Consider the following 13,940-nt stretch of genomic DNA (forward strand, 5'->3'; position numbering starts at 1 on the left):
GCATTGCAAAATTCAAATACGGGTGAATCTCAATGGGATCGTTGCATTTCAGCTTTCTGTTTGGTTCGGGAAGCATGAAGTGTGTTAGGTTCGCAATAAAATGTGAACCAAATGAATTTTTCTCCATCCCTTTCAATGGCTACTAGCCATGGTTGGAGGCAGTAATTCAGGCTTCCTCAACCTCAGCCCTCCAGATGTTTTTGGCCTACAACTCCCATGATCCCTAGCTAGCAGGGCCAGTGGTCAGGGATGATGGGAATTGTAGTCTCAAAACATCTGGAGGGCCGAGGTTGAGGAAGCCTGCAGTAATTCAAAGGCTTCTGAATTGCAGTTGCTGGAAGGGAGAGGGCTCTTGCTTGGATCTGATTGGCCACTGTGAGAACAGGATGTTGTACATTGGCCTGATCCAGCACGCTCGTCATAGGTTCTTAAGATGGTGGAATTTTCACTCCTGTCCCTGCATTCTCCTTTACCTCTAGAAAGTTACCCCGCCTCCATTTTATAGCTGAACTAGTGAGATTGTGGACCCAGCTACATTAGTCAAGAAAGAGCGTTTTGAATGCATTACAAACCTGCAACTCCAGATGGCGCCAGAGAGCAAAGAAAAATTCTAAGCGATTTTCCATAGCAATTTTTTTTTGTTATAACAATTTAATTTCTGACTTATTTATAGTGTCCCCCCCCCCGTGTGTAGATCCACCCTCTGTTTATTAAACATGCATTCATCTGGTTTCACCATTAGAAGTATTATTAAATGATGCTTAATCTGAGCTTATGCTTTTAGCTTTTTAATTGCTTTGTCTTAGGCTTCCGGTTAGGGCAAAGTTTGAGGCCAAAGGAACAGGTGAAGTTGTTTCCAAATTTTTATTAAATGATTCTTCAGTACAGATGCAATAATAATCATAAATACCGGTAGGCGCAATATTGATTCTCCCCCGCCCCGGTCTGAAGGAGTAAGGTTACAGTTTAGCCGGAATGGATGTATTCAGTAATCACGCTGAAAAGCTTACTGAATTGAGGAGTAACAAAATGCAAAACAGAAACCCAGAAATATGGAGGAAGCATGAATCGTGCGGAACAATTACAGGCTAAACACAAGTTTCAATGCATCGTATCCACAGCAAGTGGATGAGACCTAAAGTCAGCAAGGAAGGGAGAGAGTGTGCACTGATGTGGACAGGCATCCAAAATATTTAAAACGTCTCTGAACTCTTTGCCAAACCCATAACCTGCAAGGATGGACAAGAAGGGAAACCGCTTGACCGCTTCCTAATGCATCAGAGTTATCTGAATCCACTCAGTGCTTCCCACGTTCTGCTCACATAGATCTGTAGGTGCATAAGATCCCTTCACATTACCACTCGATGTGCAGCTACAGGGTCAGGGGGGGACATGTTTAGCAGGTAATATATTGATACTTCATTGAATTCATGGGGGAGGATCTGCAGGGGGCTCTTGTGGCCATGAGTTCCACAAGCCGATTATGCATTGGTGTGAAAAAGGACTCGTTTTTGCTTACCTATTCAAGAATCCACAGCACAGATATACACCCTGTAAGGTCAATGCTGTGGTGGTGGTGTGTGTGTGTGTGTCTACACACAGAGACACAAACACACATATTCATACACTTGAGGGGTTTATTTGGTTTAACAGTCATTCTCTCAGCCCAGAGAACCTTGGAAACTGTAGTTTTGTAAGACGGGCAAGGGATCTCTAACGGAGAACGCTCAGCACACACACCAAACCACATTTCCCACTATTCTTTGGGAGACGCCATGGCAATTGAATTTGTATAAACCAAGCCTACACATGTTGTGTAGACACAAGCCTGCACCATCCAAAACTGGCAACTACTGGAGAGGAAATAAGAGCTAACTGGGCAACTGACCCCTAGGGATGAAATACTATTTTGTTACAAATATCCAGCTTTCATCACTTCCATTTTCCGTGTCTTACTTACCTAGACACACGTGACCAAGTCATTTTCAGTTTTTATCCTTCAGATACTTGCAAAACCAAAGGGTGGGGATAGGGGAGGAAATACACGACGCATACAGAAGGCCCATGATATATATAGTATGAGCTGAACATTATAATAACAAATGCATGTAAAAAATAGGTTTCTAAGCTGGAAACTGCCCTTTAATTGTTTAGCATTTATGCCACAGGGCGATTCAGAGGGCAGCTGAGGCCAGGCAGGCGGACGAGATGAATGGGCAAAGTTGAGTTTTCTTCTTCATCTATGGAAGATATTTTCTTTTTTCTTTTTTTAAGTACATGCAATAGGATGTTTTCATCTAAGCTTGAGCACCTTTCACCAGTTCAGCAGCCCATCAGCAACGTAGCCAGGCTTCTCCTCAGCATCCTCTTCACCTGCTAGAACAAAGAGTGGTAGCGTTCAGGAGAGCTCTGCAGGATGGCCTAGTACTGACTTTTAGTATTTTAAAAAATGCATGCCTCTGTGCAAGGCCTGATTTAGGTTTGATGAGGCCCTAAGCTACTGAAGGTAATGGGCAACTTTATATGTCCAGCTGTCCTTTGTCAACAACAAATTGCCGCTGGTTTTTTGTGTTGAATATATGCTATATGGTAATTTATGGACCTAATAGGTATCTAAAGCCATAATGGGATCAAAATAAATTATGTATTACATGAAATCAATCAGACGCTCTTCTACTGAATTTTGGTCTTTCCCAAATAGAAACATGAGACTCCTTAGATGGAGTCAGCAATGTCAACACTGACTGGCAGCCATTCTACATTGATTTCATTGGCATTTACCAGAAGATAATGGAGTACTTAGGGACACGGGTGGCACTGTGGGTTAAACCACAGAGCCTAGGACTTGCCGATCAGAAGGTCGGTGGTTCGAATCCCCGTGACAGGGTGAGCTCCCGTTGTTTGGTCCCAGCTCCTGCCAACCTAGCAGTTCGAAAGCATGTCAAAGCGCAAGTAGATAAATAGGTACCACTCCGGCGGGAAGGTGAACCGCGTTTCCGTGTGCTGCTCTGGTTCGCCAGAAGCGGCTTAGTCATGCTGGCCACATGACTGTACGCCGGCTCCCTCAGCCAATAAAGCGAGATGAGCACCATAACCCCAGAGTCAGCCACGACTGGACCTAATGGTCAGAGGTCCCTTTACCTTTACCTTTAATGGAGTACTGAGTTGCGTCCTTAGCATATATGTTTTAAAAAGCTGTCTTGGGACATTATCCGAGAGACAAATGGCTGTTTACATTTTCCGACTCACACATATCACTGGGTGGTTTTTAATCTCATGACAACGGGCACACATGCATGTTATGGCTACAGCAGTAATAAAACCCAATGGATCGCAGTGAAGGAACTGCACAAGAAATTGGCCTTGCAAATGACAAAGGAGCAGCAAGTTGGTTTCGATTAGCAATAATCTGCAAAAGGAACTCCTGGAGCGAAATGAGATGTTACCTTCCTCATGCGCTTTTTGCAAGGAGGACAGAAACAACGCCACAGCTTCGGGAAGGGTCAGAGGGTTTGCGTTTTGGCTCCGTGTTTCTGCAAAGACAAACGTATTTTCAATACACATTAGGATCCATTTTTACTAGGCAGAGGCACTTACATGTTTTCTAACAGTGGTGGTGGTGTCCAATTTCAATCTGCTTCACACACAGCCTTGCTTACCTAGCTGCAGCCTGTCGTACAGATCCTTCCTCTGGCTCTCCTCTGAGATGAACCGACGTCCTTCTGAAATGTAATGACAATGAGCTGGAATACCAGGTGGTAATTCTTGGGCAACATTTGCAGTCCTGGGGGTCTTCCAAAGCTATCTTCTTTATTGTGCATCCAGGATGGTATTGGGCTGGCTATACACAGAGCTAACAGGGACGTGGGTGGCGCTGTGGTCTAAACCACAAAGCCTAGGGCTTGCCAAGAAGAAGAAGAAGAAGAGTTTGGATTTGATATCCCGCCTTTCACTCCCCTTCAGGAGTCTCAAAGCGGCTAACAATCTCCTTTCCCTTCCTCCCCCACAAGAAACACTCTGTGAGGTGAGTGGGGCTGAGAGACTTCACAGAAGTGTGACTGGCCCAAGGTCACCCAGCAGCTGCATGTGGAGGAGCGGAGACGCGAACCCGGTTTCCCAGATTACGTGACTACCGCTCTTAACCACTACACCACACTGGCCAATCAGAAGGTTGGTGGTTCAAATCCTGCTAAGCTCTGTTATCTGGGAGTAAACCTCATTGAATTCAATACAATTTACTTCCTGGGCTCCTAGACTTCCAACGCCAATGTGGGATACTAGCTTGTCAGGATTCTCCCCCACTCCCACCCTCGGCCATAGATTAGCAGAACAAAGCGAAAGAAGTCTCTTACCAGTTAGAAATTTAAAAGATCTCAGTGAGAGAACAAAGAATCCATTCCCAGGAATGGCGGTGCTCCCAATTAAGGGCTTCACTCCCTCCCTCCCTAGTCATCCATGTCACTACCATGTCTTGTAACCTGATCTTGCAACCACTGTACTTTCTGTGCTGCCACCTTATCTGCTCTCCTTGACCTTGGGCTGCGTGGATGGATGCTTTCCAGTGACAGTGAGTCTGTTAACTCTCTCTCTCTCCCAGTTCTCCTCCTCCTAGCTGTTCCCCACCCAGTACCTCCCAGCTTCTGCCTTCTGAACTATGTCCCTCTGCAAACCACTATTCCAAATCTATACTACTTCCCTGCTCCTGGGAAGATTCGGGATCCTGATCAGGATCCCACCATTCCTCCTCAGTGCAGCCCTCCTCAGCACAGTCCCTGACAATACTCCAAAGACCCTAGCAAGGATGTCGCAGTGGAGTGCATGAAAACACAACTGCGTGCAGGAATCTTTGCACATTTTAGAAGAGATGTGTTTGACGTGGTGGAATTCAATGGTATGAAGTAACTCCAGATGAGGTGGAGAAGCTGCCCACAGACTGTCTTGCCAGAGTGGTGCATGCTCTATTTATCTCCCGCTTGGACTGCTACAGTGCGCTCTGTGTGGGGCTACCTTTGAAGGTGACTTGGAAACTGCAATTAATCCAGAATGCAGCAGCTAGACTGATGACTGGGAGTGGCCGCCGGGACCATATAACACCGGTCCTGAGAGATCTGCATTGGCTCCCAGTACATTTCTGAGCACAATTCAAACTGCTGGTACTGACCTTTAAAGTCCTAAACGGCCTCGGTCCTGTGTACCTGAAGGAGCGTCTCCACCCCCATCATTCAGCCTGGACACTGAGGTCCAGCACTGAGGGCCTTCTGGTGGTTCCCTCGCTGCGAAAAGTGAGGTTACAGGGAACCAGGCAGAGGGCCTTCTTGGTAGTGGTGCCTGCCCAGCAGATGTCAAGGCAATAAACAACTGTTTGGGGAAGATTTTAATGTCTGATGCTGCATTGTTTTTAATATTTGGTTGGAAGCTGCCCAGAGTGGCTGGGGAAACCCAGCCATAAGGACGGGGTATGAATAATAAATTATTAATTATTAATTATTAATTATTAATTATTAATTATTAATTATTAATTATTAATTATTAATTATTAATTATTAATTATTAATTATTAATTATTAATTATTAATTATTAATTATTATGAACCACTGAGGCCCTAGAGAAAGGCAGAGGAGAGGCCCTTGTGGCAGAAGCAACAAACAGGATTCCTTCAGCAGCAATACCCCAGTTCTGGAGGGTCAAGATGGCCAGTGAGTCAGTGGACCCCTGAGAGCCCCTCGGCCCTTAGCCAACACCCCACCCCACTCTCTAGAGAGCCAAGCCTATCTGTTGTTCCCAATTGCCTGATCCATCCCATTGAAGTTGGTCCAGTGTGTTGGACCCACAAAAAGAATTATTATTAAAGGTGCATGCTGTTCTTCATCCAAAGATCCCAGTTCACAACGTAAGAACGCAGAATGAGAACACAAAGAAACGAAAAGAAACTAATAACGCCCCTTCCACAAACACTATTATTATGGAGAAATAGAAACAGTCTCTTTCTCCATACACACACACACACACACACACACACACACACACACACAATAGGATTCCTAGGGAGAAAGGACTCACTCCAAACAAACTCCTTCGCAGGAGGATAAATTGGAATCAAGACTTACGTGCACCCTTTAAATAGAGCATTGCTTGTGGAGTCCAGTTTCTTCTTTGGAAGTGATCCTTTGGAACAAAACAAGAAAGGGGTGGTAAGGGGAGGGATTATTATTATTATTTATTTTTATTATTAATTATTATTATTATTATTATTATTATTATTATTATTATTACACACATATTAGGATATAGTTCCGTTCCGTTCCAAGATGTAACTGAACGACTGCAAGGAATCATAAAACCCACTGACGAATACCCCTTCCTCTTGGTTCATGTGGGAACCAATGACACTGCAAGCAATAGCCTCCAGAAGATCAAAAGAGACTACGAGGCTCTCGGCAGGAAATTGAAGCAACTAAATGCACAAATTGTCATCTCGTCTGTCCTCCCAGTTGAACGACGTGGCCCAGAGAGAGAGGGGAAAATAGTGGAAGTGAACAGCTGGCTTCGCAAATGGTGTAAACAGGAACGGTTTGGATTCTTAGATCACGGACTGCAGTTTCTTGAAGATGGACTTCTGGCAAGTGATGGGCTGCACCTCACAACGGTTGGGAGAAATGTTTTTGCCAAAAATCTCAGAAACCTCATCAGGAGGGCTTTAAACTGACTAATGTGGGGGAGGGAGACAGTGCTCCTGAAGGTAGGAGTCTATCAATTAATGAAGATGATCATCCAAATGTCATAGACCAAATGGAGCAAACAGCACGCGGACCTAGTGGAGGGAGGAAAAAATCCTTAAATAAGAGACACGGGGGAATGATTAATGGACTTCAATGTCTGTACACTAATGCGCAAAGCATGGGAAATAAACAAGATGAGCTTGAGCTCTTGGTACAGCAAACTAAATATGACATAATAGGCATCACTGAAACCTGGTGGGATAAGTCCCACGATTGGAATGTAATAATGGAGGGATACAATTTATTTCAGAGAAACAGACCAGACAAGAAAGGAGGAGGAGTGGCGTTATATGTCAGGGGTGTGTATACCTGTGAAGAGATCCAAGATTTAGAACCTCAAAGCCAAAGTGAGAGCATTTGGGTCAAAATTAAGGGAGAGAAGAATAACAGAGACCTCATTGTGGGGGTTTACTATAGATCCCCAAGCCAAACGGAGGACATAGATGATGCCTTCCTGGAACAGATGGCCAAGCATGCAAAAGGAAGGGAGATAGTAGTAATGGGGGACTTCAATTACCCGGATATTTGTTGGACGTCAAACTCAGCCAAGAGCATAAGGTCAAACAGATTCCTCACTGGCCTTGCAGACAACTTCATTGTCCAGAAAGTGGGAGAAGCAACAAGAGGAACAGCCATTTTAGACCTGGTCCTAACCAATGTTGATGACCTGGTTAGTGGGGTAGATGTGGAAGGATCATTAGGCGCGAGTGATCATGCTCTTCTGAAGTTTACTATACAGCGGACAGTAGCAGCCAAGCATACTAGGACTCAATTTCTTGACTTTAAGAAAGCCGACTTCATAAAACTTAGGGAAGTGCTGGGTGAGATCCCATGGACAGCAATACTAAAAGGAAAGGGAGTTCATGATGGCTGGGAGTTTGTTAAGACGGAGATAGTAAAAGCACAACGTCAGGAAATACCAATGAGACGAAAACATGGAAGGTGCCTAAAGAAACCAGGGTGGCTATCTAAAGAACTTTTAACTGAATTAAGATTAAAAAAGGATGTGTACAAAAAATGGAAAAGGGGGGAAACCACCAAAGAGGAATTCAAACAAATAGCCAGCACGTGTAGACACAAAGTCAGAAAAGCTAAAGCACAGAATGAACTCAGGCTTGCTAGAGAGGTTAAAAGCAACAAAAAAGGCTTTTATGGGTATGTTCGTAGCAAAAGGAAGAACAAAGAAACAGTGGGGTCACTCAGAGGAGAAGATGGTGAAATGCAAACAGGGGACACAGAAAGGGCTGAACTCCTCAATGCCTTCTTTGCCTCAGTCTTCTCCGATAAAGAAAACAATGCCCGACCTGAAGAATTTGAAGCAAATGATTCAGCAAAGGAAACACAGCCCAGAATAACTAAGGAGATAGTACAAGAATATTTGGCTAGATTAGATGTATTCAAGTCTCCAGGGCCAGATGAACTGCATCCAAGAGTATTAAAAGAACTGGCAGATGTGATCTCAGAACCACTGGCAGTCATCTTTGATCTCAGAACCACTGGCAGTCATCTTTGAGAATTCCTGGAGAACAGGCGAAGTCCCGGCAGACTGGAGGAGGGCAAATATTGTTCCTATTTTCAAAAAGGGGAAAAGAGAGGACCCAAATAATTACCGCCCAGTCAGTCTGACATCAATAGCAGGGAAGATTCTGGAGCAGATCATTAAGCAAACAGTCTGTGAGCACCTAGAAAGGAATGCTGTGATCACCAATAGTCAGCATGGATTTCTGAAAAATAAGTCATGTCAGACTAACCTGATCTCGTTTTTTGACAGAATTACAAGCCTGGTAGATGAAGGGAACGCAGTGGATGTAGCCTACCTTGATTTCAGCAAAGCATTTGACAAGGTGCCCCATGATATTCTTGTAAAGAAGCTGGTAAAATGCGGTCTTGACTATGCTACCACTCAGTGGATTTGTAACTGGCTGACTGACCGAACCCAAAGGGTGCTCATCAATGGTTCCTCTTCATCCTGGAGAAGAGTGACTAGTGGGGTGCCACAGGGTTCTGTCTTGGGCCCGGTCTTATTCAACATCTTTATCAATGACTTGGATGATGGACTCAAGGGCATCCTGATCAAATTTGCAGATGACACCAAACTGGGAGGGGTGGCTAACACCCCAGAGGACAGGATCACACTTCAAAACGACCTTGACAGATTAGAGAACTGGGCAAAAACAAACAAGATGAATTTTAACAGGGAGAAATGTAAAGTATTGCACTTGGGCAAAAAAAATGAGAGGCACAAATACAAGATGGGTGACACCTGGCTTGAGAGCAGTACATGTGAAAAGGATCTAGGAGTCTTGGTTGACCACAAACTTGACATGAGCCAACAGTGTGACGCGGCAGCTAAAAAAGCCAATGCAATTCTGGGCTGCATCAATAGGAGTATAGCATCTAGATCAAGGGAAGTAATAGTGCCACTGTATTCTGCTCTGGTCAGACCACACCTGGAGTACTGTGTCCAGTTCTGGGCACCACAATTCAAGAAGGACACTGACAAACTGGAACGTGTCCAGAGGAGGGCAACCAAAATGGTCAAAGGCCTGGAAACAATGCCTTATGAGGAACGGCTAAGGGAGCTGGGCATGTTTAGCCTGGAGAAGAGGAGGTTAAGGGGTGATATGATAGCCATGTTCAAATATATAAAAGGATGTCACATAGAGGAGGGAGAAAGGTTGTTTTCTGCTGCTCCAGAGAAGCGGACACGGAGCAATGGATCCAAACTACAAGAAAGAAGATTCCACCTAAACATTAGGAAGAACTTCCTGACAGTAAGAGCTGTTCGACAGTGGAATTTGCTGCCAAGGAGTGTGGTGGAGTCTCCTACTTTGGAGGTCTTTAAGCAGAGGCTTGACAACCATATGTCAGGAGTGCTCTGATGGTGTTTCCTGCTTGGCAGGGGGTTGGACTCGATGGCCCTTGTGGTCTCTTCCAACTCTATGATTCTATGATTCTATGATTCTATGATTCACCTTAAAAGGGTACAGGCATGACTGTTGTGTGTCATATGCCTGTTTACTTCCAGCGCTTGCTGGGAACATCCGTTTGTATATTGCTTTTGCATTACGGCTGTTTTGCTGGAGACGAAGGGAAGCAGACATGTTTTCCTTTGTTCCTCAACTATGCTGAATAAAACACTGTACATTATGCTTACACATTTCTCTGTCCGCCTCTTCTGCTGTGGGGAGATTTACGCACTCTGCTGATAGAGCGTGCACGGGACTCTAAACGTATCTGAGGCTCGTGTCGCTGATTGATGCTGTTCTGAGGGAGACCGGTGATCGTCCGGCTGCCGGCCGGTGGCTGGAGCCAGCTGGGGGCCTGCCTGATGCCCCCATCTCCCCAGCAGTATCCCAACAGTGTACTGCACCCAGAGTGTTGCCCAGAGGAGAATGTGGACCTCAGACTGAAAAGGGTTCTTCCCCTTAGATCATGCGCAGTGAACTGTGGACGCCTGCCTACGTTTCACTCTGTACAACTGAGCCAATGCAAACCCAGAGCTGCCTTTACCTGAGGAGCAGTCCTGGAAAAAGTGATGAAACAAGCAGAGAGCAGCAAGGCCAAGGCAGTGGCCGTCCCCCGGTGGAGTCCCTGGAGCGGGCAAAAGAGGCCAAGAGGACATGGCGGCGTTATTTGTTTGTTATTTCATTGAGTTTGTTTTATTTTTTATTTATTAAATTTGCATACCGCCCGCTATTCAAAGGCCGCAGGGCGGTTTGCAACAGAATGATACAAAAGGAAAACACAAAATACATCATAAAGCAAAAGCAAAACAAATCAATAATGCCCCCCCGGTCGAGACACATTTAAAAGGCCATGGAATCTTAGCCTGGTTGAAGAGAAATGTCTTCGCCCTAAAGAAATGTAATGATGGCGCCAGGTGAGCCTCCCTGGGGAGAGCGTCTCGCAAACAAGGAGCCACCACAGAAAAGGCCCTTTCTCCCTCCAGACCTCACGTGGAGGAGACATACAAAGAAGGGCCTCAGATTATGACTGCAGGGTCTGGGTCAGTTCATTTGGGGATTGGTGGTCCTTACGTTATTGTGGTCATGGGCCACTTAAGGCTTTATAGGGACGCAGATGGCGCTATGGTCTAAACCACAGAGCCAGAAGGTTGGCAGTTCGAATCCCCGCAACGGGGTGAGCTCCCGTTGCTCGGTCCCTGCTCCTGCCAACCTAGCAGTTCAAAAGCACAAGAAGATAAATAGGTACCGCTCCGGCGGGAAGGTAAACTACGTTTCCGTTCGCTGCTCTGGTTCGCCAGAAGCGGCTTAGTCATGCTGGCCACATGACCCGGAAGCTGTATGCCGGCTCCCTCAGCCAATAAAGCGAGATGAGCGCCGCAACCCCAGAGTCCTAATGGTCCGGGATCCCCTTTACCTTTACCTTAGGTCTAAAACAGCACTTTGAATTGAGCCTAGAAATCACCTAGCAGCCAGTACAGTCAAGCTAAGATTGGTGTAACATACCATCCAACTTTTTCAGATAAAAAAATTGGGATGTGCGTCAACTTGAATAAAATATTGAGATAAACTCTGCCCCACATAATCGACAAAAAAATATGGAGTGCAAACACCATTTGAATGGCAATGCCCATCATGTTTGGGAGGGAGCCCAGCCCCCTCAGTCTACTGGGGGAGGTGAAGGGACCTTGGCCCCTAGGAGCTGGTTCCCATGTTACTAAACAAAATGCTTTTCGCAGGCACCAGAAACATGTAGGTTCCTGCCTATTATCAATAGGCATGGAGTTCCGCAGATTGGGCGCCACCACACTAAAAGATCAATTCCTTGCAAGTGAGGAATGAATGCTACATAGCACTTGTAAAATGAGCCAGCATTGAAATGAAATCTAATTGCAAGCATAAAGTATATCAGAGGTTGGAGGGCTGGAGAAACGGCAGCTCGTTCTTCCCTAGAGTATCTCGGAGTGAGTTTCGTTGTGCGACTCTTGTCTCCCTCCCTCTGTGACAGCTCTAATAACATCTGTAAACATAGGTCAAGCGAGTTGCCCAGATCCAAATTGCACGGCTGAGATCACTCCTATGGGAAGGCTTGTCTAGATAAAAGGGTTTGCAATAGGTTTACGTTAATAACAGTGTTAACATTAGTTTATTAGCAATGCAATCCCATCGATGTTTACTTGGAAGTAAGTACCACTGCGTTCAAGGAGGCTTGTTGTTGTTTAGTCGTGTCCGACTCTTCGTGACCCCATGGACCAGGCACTCCTGTCTTCCACTGCCTCCCGCAGTTTGGTCAAACTCAGGTTCGTAAATGTATATTTCAAACTGGGTTTGGCCAACCTTCCACGGGCTAGTTTGACCAGTCATTGAAGGTGCCTACCTGTCATTCACCTGTTATCACATGACCAACTCATTATGCAGTTATTAATGCCGATTTTCAGGTGGTGTCAAGTGGTTTTAAACTTTAGGGGGAAATTCTTCCTTCACAGCCACAGCTTTAGTAAGAATAATAACAATAATGATAATAAGAATTAAAGATTTGACTGCAAAGACTCACTATACAGAATCTCAGCCAAAGAAACTTTGACCACTTTCAAAGGTGCCCCTCATTCATAGGACAGTAGATTTTAAAAATCACATTGAGTAGAGTGTTCTACAAAAATCATGGATGGCGGAGGCTATCTCAAAATTCTTCCACAGCAGGGAATAACTACCATGAGGTATGGATGTTCTCATCACCCCCAAAACAAACTCTGGCTTTTAGTTATTTGAAAACATGCATATTTAATTGAGTGAAAATCATGGGATTGATCAACCAAGACTTCAGTAAATGGATTACCAACCTAATATATAGCTATAATTCTACACACGCATCTATATCCAAATCTACATGTGCATGTACATTATACAGTATATCCTTCCTGGACACAATAAAGCCAAATTTTACACCTAACTAATTTTAGTGGGAGAGACATGCTTCTCATAACTGCCTACTCAGAAGTCAAACCCATTAAGTTCAGTGGTGCTTACTTCCAGGTAATGGATTGCAGCCTTAAGAACGGGGACTTTGCAATCCTAATCATCTTCACTTTGTCGACATTATTTCAGAGGCTGAGCTTTAATCTGAGAGACACAATAATAGACTTCCTAGCGATCAGAAAGAATCTAACCTCCTGTTACATTTTCCCCCTCCTCCCAAAGTCTTCTGAAGTTTATTTTTATAATCAAATCAGACAACATTCAATTGAAAGAATTATTGGAGCCATCCTATTGGCACACAGACACTAAAAGCAATCATAAGGGGGATGGGATGAGAATCTCCACATTTCATTGGGGTTTCTAAACACAGCCCTAAGATCACTTTGTGCTGCTACGGAAGATTTATGAGTTTTCTATACATGATCAATTGCTCTGGCATTTTGAACTGCAAGAATAGGGCATGGCATCCCTTGCCATTCTTAGCAGCTATAAGGAGATCAGCTCAAAACCAAGAAGAAATGACTGCCGTTCCCACTTACCTTCATACTCAGCTCTCCTGATGTGCCAAAGCCTTTGGTAGCTGTGGGATGCCTTCCATGCAACGTACAATGTGCTCTTCATGTAGGAATCCCTATTTAAGTCTTCTGTACAGAGATGCCCTCCCCTTTCGGAGGCAGGGAACAGCATTCAAAAAAGGACCACTTGTCAAGCCCAGACAGGAAGATGTGGAAACGACTGACGTCTTCTGGAGATGGGGGGAGGATGTTTACAAAGCTTGAGGGGAAGTCACCCCAAAATGAACGAATCTGATGGACAAATCTGACATATATACACTTGCCACGCTACGTGAATATATCAGCATCGATACCCAGCAACAAAGACATCACCCTTCTGGCCAAAGGATCAAGACCCTCGCAGGCAAGGCTTTTATAAATGATTGACCATAACATGGGAATTTTCCTTTTGTGATAAAAGGAGGTGACCCTGCGACAAGGGAGCAATTTATCCCCATCATGACCTTAGTCAAGAGCGCCTGGTTTTAAGCAGAGCGGTTGTCGTTTTGCAAGGAACACTGCAATCCTCTCTTCCAACAATCAAGAATCAGTGAAACATCTCCTTCTAACTATACTGTGGGCAGCCAATGTGGCATCCTCCAGATTTCGCTGGACTACAGATCCCATCATCCCTGACCATTGGCCTTGATGGCCGAGGATGATG

At 44.9% G+C, this 13,940-nt stretch overlaps 2 protein-coding genes across 4 annotated transcripts in view; one reads left to right on the plus strand and one right to left on the minus strand.

Moving 5' to 3' along the window:
• The window catches only part of GYS2 (glycogen synthase 2), a 184,238-nt gene that overhangs the window by 56,288 nt on the left and 114,010 nt on the right, over positions 1-13,940 (plus strand). The window lies entirely within an intron of this gene.
• On the minus strand, positions 945-13,389 carry SPX (spexin hormone). Of its 2 annotated transcripts, none has more exons than XM_082239363.1 (6): positions 13,262-13,389; positions 10,294-10,374; positions 6,109-6,166; positions 3,660-3,722; positions 3,447-3,533; positions 945-2,373 (listed from the first exon to the last, which is right to left on the minus strand). In XM_082239363.1, exons 1-6 carry the CDS (start codon positions 13,265-13,267, stop codon positions 2,315-2,317), a joined length of 354 nt encoding a protein of 117 aa, XP_082095489.1. In that variant the 5' UTR covers positions 13,268-13,389; the 3' UTR covers positions 945-2,314. The 2 variants fall into 2 exon arrangements, with proteins under 2 accessions (XP_082095489.1, XP_082095488.1); XM_082239362.1 differs by having other exon boundaries at positions 945-2,376.

Source organism: Podarcis vaucheri, assembly GCF_965113315.1.
Source record: "Podarcis vaucheri genome assembly, chromosome: 10".
In the NCBI taxonomy this organism is placed as follows: Eukaryota; Metazoa; Chordata; class Lepidosauria; order Squamata; family Lacertidae; genus Podarcis; species Podarcis vaucheri.